Genomic DNA, 20224 nt, shown 5'->3' with positions numbered 1-20224 from the left:
CCTCAGCAGTGTATTTCGTCAGTCTGCCTGTTCCATTCCCCACTCTGTCTCTGGTGAATCCTCTCACCCTCCGGTGCATTTGGCCTGTACCCCGGTTCTTGCATAAATAAATATTTAAAAAAAAAATTAAAGTGGAGCAGGAGGATGCAGAGCACACACTAGGTGAGCAATAAACACCGAATGTTCTAGGAGGAACACAGACTCTGGAGGAGTCAGTTAGACCTGCATTCAGAGTGCTCGGTCTGACCTGCAGCTCAATTTCCCACACGTTCCCACGCCTGTGCCAACCTCTGCCCAGTTCCCAAGTGCTCCAAAAACTCTTGCTACTGCCTAGCCCAGGAGTTCTCCACCTGATAGGCTTCTGGCTCACTCTCTTATCTCCTTCATGAATCAGCTTTATTTTAAAGACATTTATTCAGGATCATGATCAGATTGTTCTATTTAGCAATCAACAGCATGGGTACAAAAAAAAAAAAAATCCACACTGAAACCCTTTGTTAGAATGTTTTCCACTTTCCACAGGAAACAGAACTAAAATGACCTGTAATACAATTAGTCACAAGCACAGTCAAGTTTTTTGCCAACACACACAAGCGTTGTCTAAAACACGTCTCCTGTGAGCAGCAAGGCCCTGCCACTGCTGTGCTGGAACGAATTCACAAATCTGTTGCAATTTACAGCTTTCTTGTCATTTCTCTAGCTCTCCTCTCCTACTAACCTTTGTTTCCTGGCAGTTAATTAAAACCTGTCAATGTCGCAGCTACTGGAACCACCACAGCCACCTTAGGGGCTTCATGGTTGGACCAAGCATTGACCTCCACCGCCCTTGAGGCCAGAGCTTCTGCAAGAACATCCCACTTGCTAATTTCTCCTTATCAACAACTGTGAAAGTACATCAACACCCTGTTCTGGCCTATGGACGATTAAGAAATACACAGGGGGCCTCCCCAGGTGGCGCAGCGGTTGAGTGCTGGGCTGCGAAGCTGCCCGCAGCCTCTGCAGCACCCATTGGATCCCCGACCACTGGCGAGGGTCCCACATGGCGCGACAGTCCTCTCCTGTCTCGCCCGCCGCTCCCCTCAGCGGTGTATTTAGTCAGTCTGCCTGTTCTGTTCCCCGCTCTGTCTCTGGTGATTTCTCTCGCCCTCCCGCGCTTTTGACTGTACCCAGTGCTTATATAAATGAATGAATAAATCTTTAAAAAAAAGAAATACACTGGAAGGTCATTGCAACTGATGCTCATCTGGAGGCTGAAACTCAAGTCAAAAAACTGTATGAGTTAAATTTAGAGACCTAAGTGTGCTATGCTGCAAAGCTGGGGCGCACACACTACCACAGACTACCTCAGATTCAGGACTGAGTGCTGTGACCAGCCTGAGTGGGATACTAAGAGGTATAATGCCTAGGAACTTTTTCTCTGTCCTTTGAAGTTGCATATCTAATTACATGTTTAGAATGAAAACACCCGGGAGTGAGCCAAAACATTTCTCTAAGAGACTGAAGGAAAAAAATTAAAGGCCCAAAGCTAACCCAAAGTAGATCAACAAGTTGGATATAAAGACCTGAAAGTAAAACACACATTGAAGAAAACATAAGCAACCTCCTCCTACACATCAACCTCAGGGATGTATTTGGAAACTGATCTCCAAAAGCCAAGGAAACAAAAGCACAAACAAGGACTACATTAACCTAAAAAGCCTGTGTACACTGAACGAAACCACGACAAAAAGGCAAACTATGAACCAGAAGATACTGGCACATCACAAGTCCAACAAGGGGTTCATTTCCAAAATATGTAAGGAACTCATACAAGTCAAGAACAAAATAAAACCCAATCAAAAATCTCGCTAAAGATCTAAACAGACATTTCTCTGAGAGAGACAAACAAACGGCCCCTGGGCACATGGAAATAGGCTGGTCAGCCAGCTTGCAGAAAAGGATGGTGAGCCCCGAGGCAGCAGGCACAGCACGGAAGGCACCTATGTGGGAAAGTGGCCTGAATACCCTCATCGGTTCCTCGCAAGAACAAGAAAAACTTATTGTGTTGAATTACTGAAATGTTGGTACTGTTAGAGCAATTATAGAGAGGATTTAACTGGACTCACATGATGAGCTGAATAGCTCAGTCTCCACCAATATAATGGCAATTTCAAGCTCTTCATAAAAGATGAACCCGACTCCTAATTAAGAGTCTGGGCATACAAGGTGTGACAAGAGTTAGGGGGGTCTGAAAACCAGCAGCAGAGGCTGCAGCGACAAACAAGTCCCAGACTTCTTAAATCTGGGACAGCTCACATGGCCTGGGAATGTCTAACAGGATCCAGTTTCCTCCATCTTCAAGATGACTTTGCTTTGACTCCCTTGGAGAATATCAGGATCCTCCTGCTCCCAGCCACTGGGTTCTTTCCCACCACCTCTTGTACACACTCTGCACCAGGTGGGGTAGTCATTCTAAGCCCCTACCCAGCAAAAGGGAGGGGTTTGGAGCACAAGGTAGCAGCCTTTAGAAGAAAACAGTGTCAGGTTATCTACCACTGGTCAATCCCTTTAGTAGTCAATTCCCGGGTGCCTATTTTCAACTATACACAACAGATACAGAAGTGGGCTATGTGTAGATTACAAATATCCCAAAAGGAAATGCCTCTGCTATTCTCAAATGGGAAGAAAAGGTCCAGCTAAGGAGACACTTCCAGCTGTGTTCTACCTGACGCTCTAAAGCACACCTATTGAAGAGACGAATGTTCTTTTTGCAGGGCTAACTCACAGATCAGGGAGTGGTCTATTGAACTCACAATTACTGCATTTAACATTTCACCTGGAGAAAAGGAAGTTTGCCTAAAGGTTCCCTGGTTCTGGAGAAAACAAAACATACTCTCTAGTCCACTTATACCAAAATATACAAACTCAGTTGATTTTCTGTTCTGTTGGCGTGGTTCTGTTGTTTACTGGTGAATGTTCTAAGAAACTCCTACCTCTTCTGATAAATAAAAAGTAGAATTTCCACTCCTCAGGGCAGTGCAAGGAGTCAGGTGTGTGATGGTAGGAGTCAAACCCACTGATGCTGGCAGAGGCTCAGAAAGCAAGACTTTCAGATGGAGTCAGTTGTGTGTTTTGACCCATTCGTGAGCTCAACATTCATGATGATATTTTCTGAATGGCAGGTTTAACTTTGGTTTTCTAGTGTTGTTTTAAAGTAATGCAGTTTACAGAGCAATCCTTTCAGCTGATCACGACTGTCCCTAGGTTCTCTTATTAAATGCCTAGGCTGGAAGAACACAAGTCACAGGCATCAAAGCATGAGCAGCATTTGCCTCAAATGAACAGTGTGACTCCACTGAAAGGAAAGAAGAGCCAGGTCTACTGCCACCACAAATTGGAGAAAAGTGGCAGCAGCATATGAAGGAGGTGTTGGCTGCTAAAGCCCCATGGTTTGGTCACATTAGAAACACAATGACTTCATTCATCAATATTTATTGGGTGCCTATTGTGTGCAAGGCACTATGCTAGGCGCTGGGGGAGATACAAAGATAAATCCAACAAGACTGCCCTCAAAGAGCTTACAGTCTAGTTTAGGAGCATACAGTCTCTCAAGAAGATATTTTAGTTATAATTACCCTCACCCCACCCACCCCACAAAAAGAAAATGAAAAAAGGCAGAGAAAAATAAAGAAAAAATTAAGTCTAGACTTGGTTTTATCCATTTTCTTTTAGTTCAGCAGCTTTACATAAAAAGCATGAATCTGAAAGTCTTTTTAAAATGCATCCTTTTACTCGTAAACAAAATTCATTTTCATTAGAAAAAATGCTATTTACTGCAGTTAAGAAAATCCTAAAACACAGCTTCTGGGTTTTCATGAATTTTTTTCTTAAGAATCTATACTGTGCAGTAAACAATTTCCCAAATTGCATCAAAAACTTGCAACAACTTTTTAAAACACCTCTAAACCACTGGCCATCACATGTAATGTACACAGGCTCTCTGCGAGAAGCAAGGAAGGCTTGTGAGATGGATAGATGTTCACCACCAAAGTTCACAGCTTATGGATGTTCCCCCCCATAAACCCATTTCACATCAATTTAAATTATTATAAAATAACACCTCCATTAACCTACATACCCAAAATCCAAAGCTTTAGATTGTAGAGTGAAAAAAAAAGTCCATTATGAACTTAAAGTCCATCTCTTAGCTGGCCAAATTATCAAATGACTAGAAGTTAATTCCAGGAATTCAAAATAACCAACTTTCCTATTATACACCTGAAGGAATTCTGAAATTTTTTATATTTTAAGGATAAACCAACTAAATATAACTGAGGGAATAAAACACACTGACACAGCTGTTTCAGTTAAATGGCTAGAAAAATGGGGACTACATTTTAAAATTCCTTCCTTTCTACAATAATTACTTTGTAAGTACCTTGGGATTAATTCTCTTTCCCCCAAAGTCATCTCTGACCTTAGATATTTCTGATCATACTCAGGTCTTTGTAAGTCTGACTCTAGGAGACCTCTTTAAAACACTGACATTAACATATATGATATGGTTACCCACTGAATGCAAGTCTGTTTTAATGTAGAACAATGGTAAATTAATAAAGCTGTGCACACCCAAAAATGAGTTCCTGAGATGGAGTTTCCTTATTCCCATGTTGGATCATTGTCCTGAGCAGTTTCCCGTGAGTAAAAACAATTACCTATCCTTTGTGCTAGTGGGGGTCTCTCTACTTCTCGTCCTCATCAGACTCCAAAAAAGTGAGTGGGCTCATCAAACTGTAATTCAATAAATTTTGACATTCATTTCCACCAAACTAACAGACCCACTTATTGTGGAGGTACAACGTACTGGTGTCATTAAACCAGTACTGGGATCTGGTTGTGAGTGCAGCTTCATGGTCCTTAATGAAAACGTACCCAACTTTGAAGCTTTAATGTGTACACATTTTCAATTTCATGGCAGTAGCTGCATAAACTGCATGAAGCTAAACTTCCTGGGTATAAAATCTAACGAAAATAAAGTCATCCTCTTCCTGTCTGCACGTTACTCTGGGGCTTATCTGTTCAACCACTGTACAACAAATTTTATAGACTTGGTGTGAGAGAATCACTATTGAACAGTCCAACTTTGTCATTTTACAGATAAAGAAACAGAAACAATGAGAAACGTAACAGAAAAGCTGGGAGCCAAATCCAGCCTAGTATTCACGATACTGTCGTTTCAACCTTTCAGTTTGTTCCGCCAGACACACAAGCTTTTATGTGACATGTACAACTGCACACCGTAACTGTTAAAACAGATGTACTTACAGAGTGATGCATTTCACATGAGGTAAATATGACAAATGTTAGCTAATAATTTACACTATACTTACAAAATATTAGCCCTTTTTGGTTACTGCTGATAGTAGTGTAACTACAGTGTTTGGTCTTGTTTTTTAAGGGTTATTGATTTGTAGTTGCTCTTTGAGGACGTTTATCTGCCCACTGTAGGAAAAAAAATCATGTTACATTATTATCATATATTTAATCATGTGTTAATTACTATATATTAATTGCTAATTTTTACAAACATTTGGATTCTGAGACTTTCAAACACAAGGAAAATTAGTTTATGGAGAGAATGAAATGAGTTATTACCTCTATGTATATTGTTGGCAGCTTGAAAATTAGTCACTTGCACACAGGGTAGGAAACCTCTTTTAGTGGTAGAAAGGGTGTCCAGGGTAACAAAAATACAATGAAAATTTTAATAAGTTTTGATTAGTCTGTAATCTGAGGTATAGGAGAAAGGATAAGCTTAGAGAATCAGATCTGAGCTCCAATCTCAACCTCACCCCTTGCTAGCTGCCTAAGCCTGAAGCAACTCAACAGTTTCATTATCTTCACTTTCAAAGAGCTAACATTTGCACTGCTTACCTCATTAGATTATTGAGGATAATGTACAAGAATTATGGGAGAGTGCTTATAAATGGAAAAGCACACCAATACCTATTATTGTCCCAATCATTATTAAAATGTGGACCTCTAGAAAATTTTAAAAATTTACCACTCAGTGGCACTAGGGCATGCACACCAGAACAAACTTAAATCAGAGGTTGAATCATGCAAACATTTTTAACTTCAATGGCAACAATGCTACAAAAATTACACAAAGAAGTAACACAAAGAAACATTTTTTAGAGAAAGCACTGAAAGACACACATTTGGCTGACTTAGTAAGAGACTTTAAAATGAGTTATGATTTACAGCATTTAAGAGGTATTTAGTCTTTAAGTGGAGAAAGTTGCTAGTCATCTGAAAGAAAAACAAGCATTATGGGAATTCCTAAAACAAATGGACTAAAATTCCATCACTTTTGGCTACTTTGTAAACCAGGCTTCTCACAAAGAGCCTTATTAATTTTTCCAGTAATCAGACATACCGTAAAAGAGAGAAAGAGAGAACGTGGACTTGTAAATCGTACCCAATGTGTACTTGCATGTAAGCAAGACGGATCTTATGACTCCACAGGCACCTCAAAGTTTTAACTACCCCTCATGCTCACTTTGTATTCCATAAAGAATAATGGAAATACAGGAATACTTCACATGTAAGTTTTTTACAAATCCTTATTATATAGTCTTATTCTTGTAAGATAATACTTCATTCTGGTGGCCTTCTTTGTTTTGTTTTTAAAATTAAGTGGCATGTTTTAACCTTTCCCTTCAAATACGCCTTTTGACATTACTTCATATATATATATACACCCCCATCCACAAAAAAAAAAATTAACAACCAAAACAAAACGAAGATGCCAGGGAAGAGATAAATGAAATATGATTCATTAAGTATAAAAATATGTTGTTTCAAATTCAGAATAATTTAATAACTCTTCGTTATTTCATATGTATCTGGAAATGGGACAGATACGTGTCCCGATCCTGTCACAAGAGGTAGAATTCCAGCATTTGGTACAACGTTCCAAGACAGAGTTAAAGTGACATTCCTGTTTCCCCTATTAAAAAAAAAAAAAAAAGAAAAAGTCACCAAAAATATATACAGTTCAATAAAAATATTTTAATTCAAGCACTAAGATATCAAATACCTTAACTGGAATCATAATTTACCATTAAAGCTACTCCTAAGCATTTCTGTATTATATATGCAGGTGTGATGTAGCTAAACTCACAGATATCATAGCTAAACTACTGGTGCTATCAGCCAAAAAGTGCAAGTGAGTAAAACACAGAGAATATAAAAAGAAATCTGGGCTAGAAATCAGAAGGCAATGATTTGAAACCTAATCCTATCATTCTCTAGATAGACAAACCTGAACAAATCAAAATCTCTCCTGGTCAAAAGGTTCAGTTAAAACAGCTTTCCCATGAAAACCTTTCCAGTATTTATTTACTCACAAAGATCTAAATAAAGCCCAAAAGAGCAATCATTCTAGAGCCTTCATTTTGTATAAAAGGAAACTGAGGGTCAGACAAGTTAAGATAACCAAAACTAGAAACCTCAGTCAACACCGGACCACCAGTTGCCTCATGAAGGCTTCCATGGCAAGTTCCTCCACAGTCCACAGGGACCCCCTGACTTTCACATGCTGGCTCCCCCCAGTGCAGACCCCTGCTCCCTGAACACTGAAAGCACAAGATACAGGCCTCATTAGCCTGCCATTATATTTTACACCATATATTTTATATATTACAAGAGAACTAAGCACTTATCTTAGATCCCAGTTAGTATGGCAGTATTTCTACCCAACCTGAGTTCAGATCAGCTTCAACACTTTGTCTCTTTCAATTTTCCACTCTTAGCCCCTAATATTTTTCTTCAAAATAAAGAATACATCCTTCTCTCCCTTTCAAATTTTAATAAACATGAAAAATGATAAAACAACTACTCACTTGAGGCCATTTCCATCGTCAAAGAAAAAGTATTTTGTTTTCATATCTTTCAACAGCAGCTTTGGATTATCACCTCTCAGAACAATCTTGTCCCAAAGGACAACTTGGTTCAAAGCCTACATTAAAATCAAAATTTCATTAGATAATTCCTGCAGAAATAGCCTCTTTTTCTTATCTTTTGTTACTTCAAATTAAAAGTAGTATGGTTAAGCAAATAGTTTATATTAATGAACTCAAATTGAAGGAACTGCTATATAATCTTAAAACATACTAAATGAAAAGTGGATACTTACATGAGGGGGCTAACTTTTCTGGATAGAGATTTCTCTAAAGGAAAGCATGCCTTCTGCTAATGCAACTGTGTTTTTTAAGGCCCTTAATATGAGATTTTAGACCTATAGATATATGTAAGAGTCAGGTCCTTGAAGAAAAGAGAGATCAGAATGCTCAAAAGGAAAGCTTCATTTAAAATCATTTTTCCTGTTAGATTTCTGAAACCCTCCAGCAAAGTGTAGACCCTATAGGTGCCAGGAAAAGAAAACTAATCCCATTTCCATTTTGCACTTAATACAGGTCACTGCTGCCAGATTACCTCATGAAAACTCAGGTATCTCCAAGGTTTTTAAATGATCCAGGAACTAATAATGAATCCTTTTTAATGTACTTCCCTTTTGAATTTAAAAAAAAAAAAAAAAAGAAACCCATAGGCACATCATTGTTTTATTATGGAAAAATTCTAGAGGACAGACAACTCTTTTAAGCCACTGTTTTGATGGCTCATAAGTAAGTTTCCTTTGGAAGATCAGGGGCATGAAATGCAGAGAAAACACAACTTTGATGACTACTAAACCCCAAGAAATTTATTCTCAATAAGCTATCAGCCATTCGCTTATGAGGCCAATTGCTCAGCATGTGGTGACTACGTTAAAAGAAATCTGGACCAATGTTTCTAAGAGTTCAAATCGTTCCCTTAGATACCCTAAAACATTAAACAGAAGCACTAACACTGAAAAACATAGAGTCAAAGACATGCCAAAGTGAAATACTTTTCTAAGTATATTTTTTCATTCACCAAAAGCAATAATTTGTCAATTCCAATCAGTATTAGCCACCTGTCTTGCTGGGGTAAACCAGAATTATAAATATAATTTAGGTAAACACATTACCAACCATGTGACATACTTGTTTACTTTGTTGAGACTTAAAGAAATATGTATATTTCCAGCTGTCATTCTTATTTTTTTTTTTTAAAGATTTATTTATTTACTTATACAAGCACTGGGTACAGTCAGAAGCACGAGAGGGTGAGAGAATTCACCAGGGCCAGAACGGGGAGCAGAACAGGCAGACTGACCAAAATACACTGCTGAGGGGAGCAGCGGGCAGCAGGAGAGGTCTGCGCGCCATGTGGGACCCTCACCCGGTGGCCAGGGAGCAGCCGGGGATCCAACCAGTACTGCAGAAGCTGCTGGCAGCTTCGCAACCCAGCGCTCAACCACTGCACCACCGGGGAGGCCCATTCTTATTTTTTAAATAATTTTTTCACTTTGCTTTTAACACTGTTGATTGTCAAGAACAGGAATCAAAACTTAGTCAACTCAATGTTCTAGGGCCTAACAAAACGCCAGACATAAAAGATAGGCCCGATATTTATGAATTTTAGTGCTAAATATTACAGTTAACTAATGAAACCAATTAACAGGTAAAGTGGATTAATTTCTAGTCCCTTGAAAATGTATACTTTACTAAAGAAGTAAAATCATCTCTTAACAGATTATCTCCTGGATAGCCCAGGTAAAAACAACATACAAGTGTATTTAACACCACAGATTTCACCTTCCTATTTTAATTAGTTTATCTCTTTTTTTTGCAATATTCTGAATGGATGTGTCTTAGCCCTTATACTAGCTACCTCAAAAATTCTAAGTCAGATTGGAATAATAAATCACAAACTAATAGTTTTAATACTGTTGTGATAGGTTTTAACCTACTTGGCTTAATAGCTTATAATTCTTACAATCTTCTGGTAAACTATAATTTATGATTAAGAAAAACTATTTAAATACTCAAATTGGCAAATCACATACAACTCCAAAACAAAGAATACCGTTCTCAGTAGATACTAGTAAATTATAGGTATATGGCTTAATAAGATTGTCAAAATAGCACACATGTATTAAAAAAAGAGAATGTAAACATTTAAATGAATTTTAAAATAATCTGAGATAATTATATGCATCTTAGTTATAAATTATCAATATATACATAATACACATGTACTATGTTATTAGCTAATATTACTGACAGTGAATACAAATTTGCATGTCAAAGTTTTATGGACTAATGCTTAATTTTTCAGTCAACTTTTTATTAGATCCATTTATGTTCTTTTTGGCTCTTATTTCTTTAATATGGCTGAGCAGCTCAAACAAGGAAAGGTGCGTCAAGTCTGCCATTTTCCTGTTGCTTACATATGCCTGGACCATTAGCTTCAACCTGTGCTTTCCTTGCAGAAATATGTTAAAGTGATTCATTCCATTTTGTGAGGACTGGTTTATTTATTTTAAAACTAGATATGCCAGCATACCAGAAAAAAACTAAGTATGCCTGAATGTTGAAAGTGAACAAATTAATTTAACAGCATGAGCAACTTCTAAATAAAAAGTTAACGACTCTTCTGAAATTGATAAATGAAGAAAACAGTAGCTCTTAACTGTCTGCCTTACAGACTTATGGGTTACCTTATTACATCCATTCTGGAGACCACAAAGCTAGAGAGCTATAGAAACAAACACGAAAGAGAAAAAGAGAGTAGCTACCAAAAAAGATTCTTAGTAGCATCACTGCTCCATAAGCTTGTGATTGTTTTTTTCCCTTAAACAACTCAGGACAGCTATTTTTAGTACATAAAGATCATACACTTTTATAACAAATGAGGTTTTAAATATGTTAAAATGCTCCTCTGCATTATATATATACTTACATTGTTTTTTGTTGAATATTCTGCTGATAAATAAAGAAACAATTGCTTAACATTCCAATCAAATATATTCTCTAGATGTAAACAAATTAAGGAATATATAAATCATAAACATACAACTTTTAAACAGATCTTATTTTTACATTTAATTTTCCAAAGCCATACAGATACTAAAAAAGGGAAAAGGGTCCAGAAACATACTGTGCCACTGATTGAATACAGAACTATAAAAAACAGCAATAATGTCAAAGCTAGCTCATTCCAAAGTAAAGAAAGTCAGTTTGCGATTATCAGCAACCTCCCCTGCTCCTCCAACCATTAATAGCTGAGATACTTTAATTAATAATAATAAAGAAATACAACATTTAGTTTTCTGCAACATCGACTCACTAAATTTAGAAGAATTTAACATTTCAAGCACATATGATTTCACTGGAATCCTAAAGTATAACCAATTATCACAATTTAAATTTAATGATATGGAAATGTGAACTAGGCTCCAGTGATTAAACCAAGTATAATAAATTTGTACATGCTGTTTTTGGACACATGCCAGTACAGATCAAACTGCGTCGATCCACAAATTGCTTTGGTAAAAATATGGGGCTGAATCCCAGTTTCACTGAACTTTCCACAGTGGGGGGAAAACAAAATTACCAGGATTAATGATAAGACTGGTATCACTGAGAGATGAACTTGAATTAATGTTTGGATTTATTAGACATACATTGCTAAAACCTCTTCTTATGTCTTTGCATACGGACAGCAACATTTTCATTATATTCTGCCTTTAGATGTGGATAGTCACTAAGAATCATTTCAGAATTGAGACACTCTAGATAGTTTTTCATACAAGCAGGTATAATTTCACATTTTAGTAGCACCACTAAGAAAATGTGAGTAAACTATCATTAATGATGTCGAGAATACATAGAGTGGTTGAAATAGCAAGACATTTCACTGTTCTTCTCAGAGTGGACCCAAATTCCTTCTTAAGTAAAGCAGGTTTTAAAAATGCAATGAAGACTTAAAAGCAGACACACAGAGTCTAGCATAATATTCTTATGATGGTGCACTCTAAAAAGTATATAGAGAACAAATTCCTACCCTACTTCTAAATCCAATCATTTGCTTTTAAAAGTAACTCCATGGTAGCAGAGAGGCACTAAAAGGTAAACTCCACAGGTTCATAAACTGCTTCGACCGTTCAGACAGTTGCTTTTCATAAATTCCATAACCACTTTTGATTCTGGGGTCTCAAAAAGGCAGGTGTAACTGGGCTAGAGGTGTCAGGGACAGTGCTGTCCAAAACAGTAATCTAAAAGACTACTGCACGAAATGATCAGAGGTATTAGTAGGTGGAAAGGAAAAAAATTAAAATATAAAAAAGTAATATAAAAACAAACTCTGAAACTGTTTTCTCTTTTATAAAAGTTAACAAAGGCTATAATACTAAAAGCCTAGTAATGTTTACCCAACAACTATTTGGATAATAACCTGCCAAAACAGAACAAATGTAATTCACTTTTGAACAGGCTTCCCTCTGTTATCATAAAATATGGACACACTCTGGGGACTGCACACAAAATAATTTTTGGGTAGTCTGACCACTATTCCTTATTTAATCCAAATGATCAATTGTGACTTTTTCTTTCCCAGACACAAGTTGAAACTCTTGTAGCTTTTGATGTATTTCACACTTCTGAGAAAAATTAAAGCATACTCACAAAATCCTAACTCGAGAATCTATCAAAACATTGTCTCAAGGTGTTACTGAGGTAACAGGAACACTATTTTACAGATGGAAACACAGGTAGAGAAATTTCCAAGACTTGGCTGATTCAGTGGGTAGCCGCACTTGTGCCGCCAACCACTTAAAACAACACGTATCCACGTATGTCACAGCAAAACTACAGGCAAGGGAATGAAACGTTTTCTTTAAGGATATCAGCTGTTATATCAAAGGTAATGAATCCCAGATCACTTCTTTCTCTAGGTCCAGTGAAGTCTTCTACATTTTTTCTAGAAGTAAAGAAAAAAGGTTTACCATTCTTCAAACGTGTAAAGCATATAAAGCCCTTTAAATAAACTAAAAGAGAGTATTTAGTTGTATGCACAAATAGAACCACCACCTATAAAAAAACAAGTCAGAAAACAGCGACCAGCATGTAACACAGCATAAAAGCAGGCCTTCGACTGTTTTCACATGCTTTACAACACCAAACAAAACGGAGAGGAAGGTAAAAACTGCTGGAAGAAACTGTAAATACTTGATGTCAAGCAATGCGGAGAAATGGGGAGAAGAAAGCTCCAGGGCTCCAAGGGGGTGTGCAAAACTAAGAGAAAACGGTAACTGCTGTTTACTGAGCGGTTACCAGGTGTCCGGGTCGGGTCTTCCACTTTTTTTACCCAGTTACCTCAAAAACTCTCTCCACCAGACCCTGAGCTGGGTCTTTCTTCCACTGTCAACACAATGAAATTCTAAAGCCCAGAGAGGTCGGGCCCTTGATGACCACGAACAGCAAACAGCTGCTCAGTGTCTGCGGGGCAGCAGCGCCGCAGCCCCCCGGGGCTGACCGCGGCGGAGCCGACTGCACCCCGAGTCTCCGCTTTTCTATAAAGCAGCAACAGACACCCATCGTGCAAACCCACCCAAAACGTGGGGGTCGCTGTGAGAAGACGAGCTTGATTTTAACAAAGAAATGAAACTAAGACGGAAGAACAAGAGAAAACTTGCTGGACGATGGAATGAGAACGTATTAGAAATGGGGGGGAGGTTGTGTTGTGGGGGACGAAGGCTACATATTAAAGAAAAAAAGTGCTGGAGAAGAAAAGAATTAATAACGGGAGGCAGGGCAGGAGCGAAGCGCCCCTGTCATCCCGCAGGTCTATTTCCTGGGGTGCCCACAGGCTGAGAATGAGCCAACGAGCGGCATCCTTCTCGGGGTGCATCTCGGGGCGCCCCGCCAAGTCCCCGCAGCCGCAAGTGTCCCCCCGGCCCCCAGCAGGTGGCGGGACCAGAGCCGCCAGGGCCGGTCCCGGGGTCCCCCGCAGCCGGCGCTGCCCCCCCACCACGGCCCCTCAGCCGGCGCTGCCCCCCCACCCCGGCCCCGCAGCCGGCGCTGCCCCCCCACCCCGGCCCCGCAGCCGGCGCTGCCCCCCCCCACCCCGGCCCCTCAGCCGGCGCGCCGGGCGCGGCGCTGTCGTGTGCCTCCGTCATTGGCCGGCGCGGCGCGGGAAGTGAGGAACAGGAAGGAGCGGCCCCGGCCCCGCCGCGCTCGGAGCGCAGTTTAAGAGCAAGCCCGGGAAGGGGCGCCGGCGGGAGCGCCTCCCGGGGGGCGGCCGGCCACGCCCGCGGGGCCCCCGCCGCCGGGCCTCGCGCGGAACGGCCGCCCGTCGCGGGGGCCCCGGGGCGGCGCGCGGCCCGCGCCGCCGCCACTCACAGCATGATCCGCGAGACGTGCAGCCGCACCGGGACGCTCCGGTCCTTGAAGGCGGTGGTGATGAAGCAGCCGAAGGTGAGCGCCGCCATCACGCTCAGCGAGAAGGCGAACAGCGAGTTCGCCCGCGACAGCACCGTGTTCATCGCGCCCGTCTGCCCCGCGCCGTCTCCACACGCGCACGCCCCGGATCCCGTTCCGGTCGCGGAGCGGCTCCCTGCGATCCGCGCCGCCGGGGTGCGCGCCTTCCGGGAGCGCGCCCCGCCGCCGCCCCGCCCCCTTTCCGGTCCTGCGACGCCGGCGCGCGCGCGCCCGCCGCCGGGACACACCCACCGGCGCGCAGGCGGGCGCGCGCGCCTAGAGCGAGGCCCAGGCGGGGCGGGGTCTCGGCCTGTCGCCGCCACCAATCAGCGATGAGCGGGGCGGGGCTTCGTCGGGGAAGACCCGCCTCCTCCGGCCCGGGACGCCCCCGCCTTGGGCTCTGACTTGAAAGGGGCGGTCTGGGTCTCGCTCCCTCGCCTCGGGGGTTCGTGGGGCGGTGTTCTGGGACCAGGACCCTTGAGTGCTTTTCTTTCATTCATTTGCACTTAAAGCCAACAGCAGAACGAGACAGTTTGGAAGGCGTGGAAGCCTCACCATCTCAAACGCCTCATCTTCCCATTTGCTAAAACTGATCAAAGTTAGAACTGAAGCCTTTTTGGAGGATGTGGGGAGAGGAAGTCAGAGGCCGCCTGGCACCGCAAAGCCATCTCTTGCACCAGCCTTTCGACTTTTGCCTTTTTTTAAATTTTCAACCGTCATCCAGTTCCTGTTCATTCTTAACCTTTGACTGCAGCTAAAGCTGTTTTGGATGATAAAGATGCTTACAATGCTAAATATTTGTATTTTAACATTGTATTTCCGATGGCTAAAACCCTCATGGGTTCTTAGAATCAAAGGAGATATGGTTGTGGAATTGCCATAAAGCACGTGTCTAAGAATTTGAAGTTTACTACCTATCAATGCATAATAGCCTTGAAGGAATTTAGGGTTCAGATGGACAATCCCTAACTCTTAAATGTACCCTTGGCCTATTACCTTGTTGCTTTCACAGCTAGGGATTTTGTATAAGAAGAATGGGATTCAGAGAGTCCAGTAGTCACTTGAAATTATTTTTTTTTTAATTTTGTATGGATTAACCCAAAAGAGGTTAAGAACACGTGTCCTAGAAGAATATGATCGTTGCAAACCAGAAATTGGTACTCTGACCCTGATTATGGCTAATGACTATTGTTAAGCTGGTCAAGAATGAAAGGGATAAACTATTAACTGAGAGATCCTTAGCTGAGTTTAAAACCTAAATTTTCATCTTCCAGATAGCCACAATTCTTTTGATAAAGTAAATATTTACTGAACACCTGCTTTCTTGCAAGTGATATAGAAATGTATATTACTTTCTACCCTCTTGAGGCTTCTAATCCAGTATAATCGATACAATTAAAACACAGAAATATAAACCATAAATACCAAGAAAGTTACGGAATAATATGAACTTCAAAGAAGGAAGAGATCACATCTGTTGAAGTGGGACAAGCCAGTGTATGTAAAATATTTAGCATAATGCCTAACAATACATTATGCATTCTTATTATAGGATAACTTGGAGAAAGGATGCTTATTACAGATAATGTCCAAAAGGAATATTCCAGAAGACACTGAACTGCAATATAGGTATGTCTAAGAGGATCCCAGTATCTGACCCAGTCAAACAATGTAATTAATAAATTAGGGATTAGACTGCAGAAAAGACAGGAAAGGTAAATGAGCCTATTATAGACAACCAGGCCAAGGAGTTGGGACTTACATCACAGGAAATTACATAATACTAACTTGTATGATGTGTCACTAAACTGGCTGACATTCAATACACATAAACAACTAAAATTCATAAAAGGAGATAATCCTAAAGTGAGACACATTCTAACCGTGGATTTCTAAAAGTGTCTCTGAAACACCAAACAACCAAAGGAAGTTTCTACATGGAATAAGCTATAGTTCTAATCCAATTTGAAATATTTTTCAGAAAGGAACTTTCTGAGTTTTATAAGTTATACTGTCCATCATGGAGGCCAACGCATTTTTCTATTTCTTTTAGCATCCAGGACAGAATCTTATACAAAGGAAATGCTTGTAAATTTCTAAGGAACTAGGATACCCTGAATCCATAAATCATGATGTTTTTGGACACTGCCATGAAAAAAAAATGTATATATATGTTATGCTTGAGTAACAAATACTCAAAGTGTAAAGTGATGAAATGACAAAGTGCAAGGCTTAATTGCATAGACCAAGGGTAAATGGTAGAAGGCTTGAATGCCAGGCTAATAAATTTGCGTATCATTCAGGAAATTACCCGAAGTAAAAGAATAACAGAAAGGTTTAGGGGAATGGAGTGTATAATAGGAAAAAAGCAGAAAATGTGTCCAGAAACACATCCTCAGGAAGAAATCCATGTGTCTGAGGGCTCCATGTGTATGGCCATCTGCTAACAAGTCTATGTCTCCAGTGTTTGGAAAGCCATTGCTTCAGCGTCGTGATGTGACAGAAGCAGAAACTGTTAAACCACGCGTGATGCCTGAGGAAAAGCGACCAGCACAGCCTTGGAAGCTGCAGCTGTGACCTTCATCTGTGCTCTCAGCCCAGCCTCCACTCCTTTTCAAGCAAGCCAGAGCTATAAGTAGCCCAATATTCAAATTTGAGGTCACATCAAAGCTATGAAACAGATGTTCAGGTTTTTGTAGCAAAACCTGAAGAGTAAAGTAGTCCCCAAACTAGCCTCCCCATTACTTCAAGTGGTTCTGGCTCCACTTTGGGGATCTCTTAATGAGTGAGTCTTCTCAATCCACACTTTTATGATCACTCCCATTTGACCATGCCTACTGTGTGCCAAGCATTGTGTTAGCCATTTTATTTCATTCACTCAGTAGACAATCATGAGCAAAGCAGAGCTCATGCCAGAACTCAGAGCTTACAGCTCAGTGGAGGTCAACTTTGTCAATGTAGACGTGATCAGACTGCCACAGAGTCAAGAAAACTCTTGTTCAGAATAGGGATCATACTCCGAGTCCACATCCAGGGGTCATCCCAAAGTGTGTTCCCTCAAGTGTGTTCCCACACAAGGGTGTGGTCTAATGAAGCTTATATCATTTGTTTGAAATTTCTGGATTGGTGGACAGAAGTCTTCAGACAAAGATATTCTAATAATATTCATGGACAATGGCCTTGCATTGCGAGGTCTTTGTAACAGTCAGCAGATGGTCTTCCTGTGCCTGGCTTAAACGATGAGGAGAGAAGAGGGAGGGGCAGAGGGTTGCTTTTCTCCCTACTCATGGATAAGGAGTTTTAACAGTCTCAGATGGCGAGTTGGGTGAGGCTGCTTGCTCTTCACCCAGAATCTCATGACAATGAGAGACAAGGTGGAGTCGGCTTGATCTCAAGTAGGTGCCACAATTTTAAATGAGTTAAGAGTTAACGAGTGACTCAAAACTGTAGTGAGTGCTATAAAGGAAAAGAAGAGGCAGCTCAGAGAGATTTAACAGAGGCTGAGTGTTTAGGGAGGGCTATAAGAAAAAGAAACTGACCAATATGTGTGAACAATGAGGAAATCTCTCACACAGTAGGTCTTTCAGGGCAGAGCTGGCTTCTGGTGGGTTGGGTCAGTGGCTCAGTGGTGTTATCAGGAACTGGAGTCCTAGTTTCTGCTCTGCTGTCCAGAGTATCAGTTCTTTTTTTAAGCCTGGGTCTTTTTGTGGTTATAAGATGTTGCAAACACAATAGAGGTTTATTTCGCTCTCACTTAAAGATTGATTTAGCTAAGACTGCTTGCATTCCTATCAACAACCAAAAAGAAATAATATTTTACATTAAATCCTTTTTTTTCTGCCTAACCTAGTCACCCTAACAGAAAGGTTGCTGGCTGCTCACCAACTTCATTATCCTCAGTTTTTAGATCACATTTCTCAGTTTTCCTTATGACAAGCTCTGGCCCTGGGACGAGGTCTTAGCAATACAATAATGTCAGTGGAAAGAAGTCAAGTCATTTCTGGGATAGACTTTTCTAGGAAGGGACTCCGCCTTCTCTTGTCCCTTCTTCCTTCCTGCTGCTTGAATACAAATGTGGTATTTCCTTCATTTTGTCTTAGTACAGACATTGGGTTTTTATTAGTTGTGTCAAACTTTACTTTCTAGTTACTCCCTGCTTTGTTTTCCTATCTCAAGCAAGAAAATTCTTCCTGAATTGACTTCTAAGGTCATATAACTTCAAAGAACAGGTAAAAAGCCCATTTCTGCCCCTTTGCGGCCACCTGACATTCCCTACAAGATTGTTTCTGCCTGCGCTTCTATCTAACAATGCAAGTATTGGGAAAGCAATCTTGCCTTGTCCTTATTAGATTATCTCTGGGGGGGGAGAGGATAAGTGGGGAGTAGGGGGGAGGGAGAGAAAGAGAGCCAGTTTGAGCCCTATCATGTCTCTTCCTACAAGGACACCAGTCCGATTGGGTTAAGGGGCCATCCTTATGCCCACACTAATCTTTTATTAGGTCCTGATGGGTTGTATCACTAAATACAGTTACAATGGGAGTTGGGCTTTCAGCATATGAATTTGGGGGGAAATACAATTCTAAACATGGATATTGTGAGTAATGAATGGTATTACAGAAAAAGTACTTGAAATAGAGCTTTGTAGATTAGCGTTCTTCATATTTTAGAGTATATAGAAATGTATATAGAGAAATACTTCAATATATTCAAATTTATAGTGTTTCATAAATGTTATTTGCTGTAATTATGGTGATTATTTGTGAGGTTTTTGGTTTGGCATTTATTTTATATTCTGATTTAGACTTAACATTTTTATTTCATCCCTTACCCTTCTTTTTAACTCTCTTTATCTAGGCTGTGGGTCGATCATCAACCAAAGGGCCTTTAAAGAATCATTCTTCAAATCAATTGTTCTTTTATTGGATCTGAATTTACAGTGTATACTATCAATAAGAGAACAAAAACTTAGACTATGACTTAGTTGTGTTCTTATAACCAAGGTGGAGTGGGCAGTTTCATATATAAAATGAATTGCAGAGAAGACCTATCTTTGATACAAGTCATACTCAATATTAGTTGAATGAATAATCCAAGATAATCATCATTGTCATGGTCCATCAATTCGGAACAGAAAGTGGGCCTCCTTTTCAGTGACTTGAGTGCAGCTGACACAATTATGACAAATGCTATCTTGCTATTTTATCATAAACTATATTCATCTTATTCATCATCTCTATGTTTTAAATAGCAACCATACTTGTAATATAGTTGAATGCTATTTTAATTCTCCACAAATTGATGGAGAATTAAAATAGGATTTAACTACATAACAAATGCTAGACCAGATATTCTTATACTCTCCAAAATAAACTATCAGAGCCAAGATATTCCAGTACAATAGTTCCCAAATGTTGCTTCATGCGTTGGCTGCAAAAGAATCATCTGTGATTTTTATTTAAATGTAGCTTCCTGGCCCCACTCAATCATAAGAATGAAGTCTTACAGACATCCCCAAATCAGGCCTGTGGTAAGGGTCCTGGCTTTGTAAGAACAAATATGTCATTTAGTGACACCCCAGCATGTGTAGTCATAACTCCTGGTATTCTCAAGACCTAAAAATGTCATGGAAAAGAATTTGAATCCTATCCATGATTGTGGTTTATAGATCAAAAGAAGATGCTGATAAAAATCATAATTTAGCAAGGGAGAACAAAGGAACTGATGGGAGAAAATATCACCCTAAGTGAAGAAGTAATAAGCACAAACACAAATGTATTTTATATATATATATATATGCACTGATAGAATTATTTATATGATAATCGAATTATTATATT

The 20224-nt window shown here is 40.2% G+C and overlaps 2 protein-coding genes across 2 annotated transcripts in view; one reads left to right on the top strand and one right to left on the bottom strand.

Annotated features, from left to right (window-relative positions):
• Nucleotides 1-6213: 6213 nt before the first annotated feature.
• On the bottom strand, nucleotides 6214-14552 carry SPCS3 (signal peptidase complex subunit 3). The gene is made up of 5 exons (XM_037526468.2): nucleotides 14310-14552; nucleotides 12815-12888; nucleotides 10870-10946; nucleotides 7887-8002; nucleotides 6214-6991 (listed from the first exon to the last, which is right to left on the bottom strand). The coding sequence occupies exons 1-5, from the start codon at nucleotides 14450-14452 to the stop codon at nucleotides 6859-6861; spliced, it is 543 nt and encodes a 180-aa protein (XP_037382365.1). The 5' UTR covers nucleotides 14453-14552; the 3' UTR covers nucleotides 6214-6858.
• A 143-nt stretch (nucleotides 14553-14695) lies between these two features.
• The window catches only part of ASB5 (ankyrin repeat and SOCS box containing 5), a 57709-nt gene continuing 52180 nt past the window's right edge, over nucleotides 14696-20224 (top strand). The window contains exon 1 of the mRNA XM_037526467.1: nucleotides 14696-16016. The gene's annotated coding sequence lies outside the window, so the exon portion shown is untranslated. The remainder of the gene's footprint in view (nucleotides 16017-20224) is intronic.

The sequence above is a fragment of the Talpa occidentalis genome, unplaced genomic scaffold (genome assembly GCF_014898055.3).
Source record: "Talpa occidentalis isolate TD23 unplaced genomic scaffold, MPIMG_talOcc4v2.1 talOcc4.4, whole genome shotgun sequence".
Classification (NCBI taxonomy): domain Eukaryota; kingdom Metazoa; phylum Chordata; class Mammalia; order Eulipotyphla; family Talpidae; genus Talpa; species Talpa occidentalis.
The sequence above is the reverse complement of the archived record's forward strand: the minus strand, read 5'-3'. Positions and strand labels throughout refer to the sequence as shown.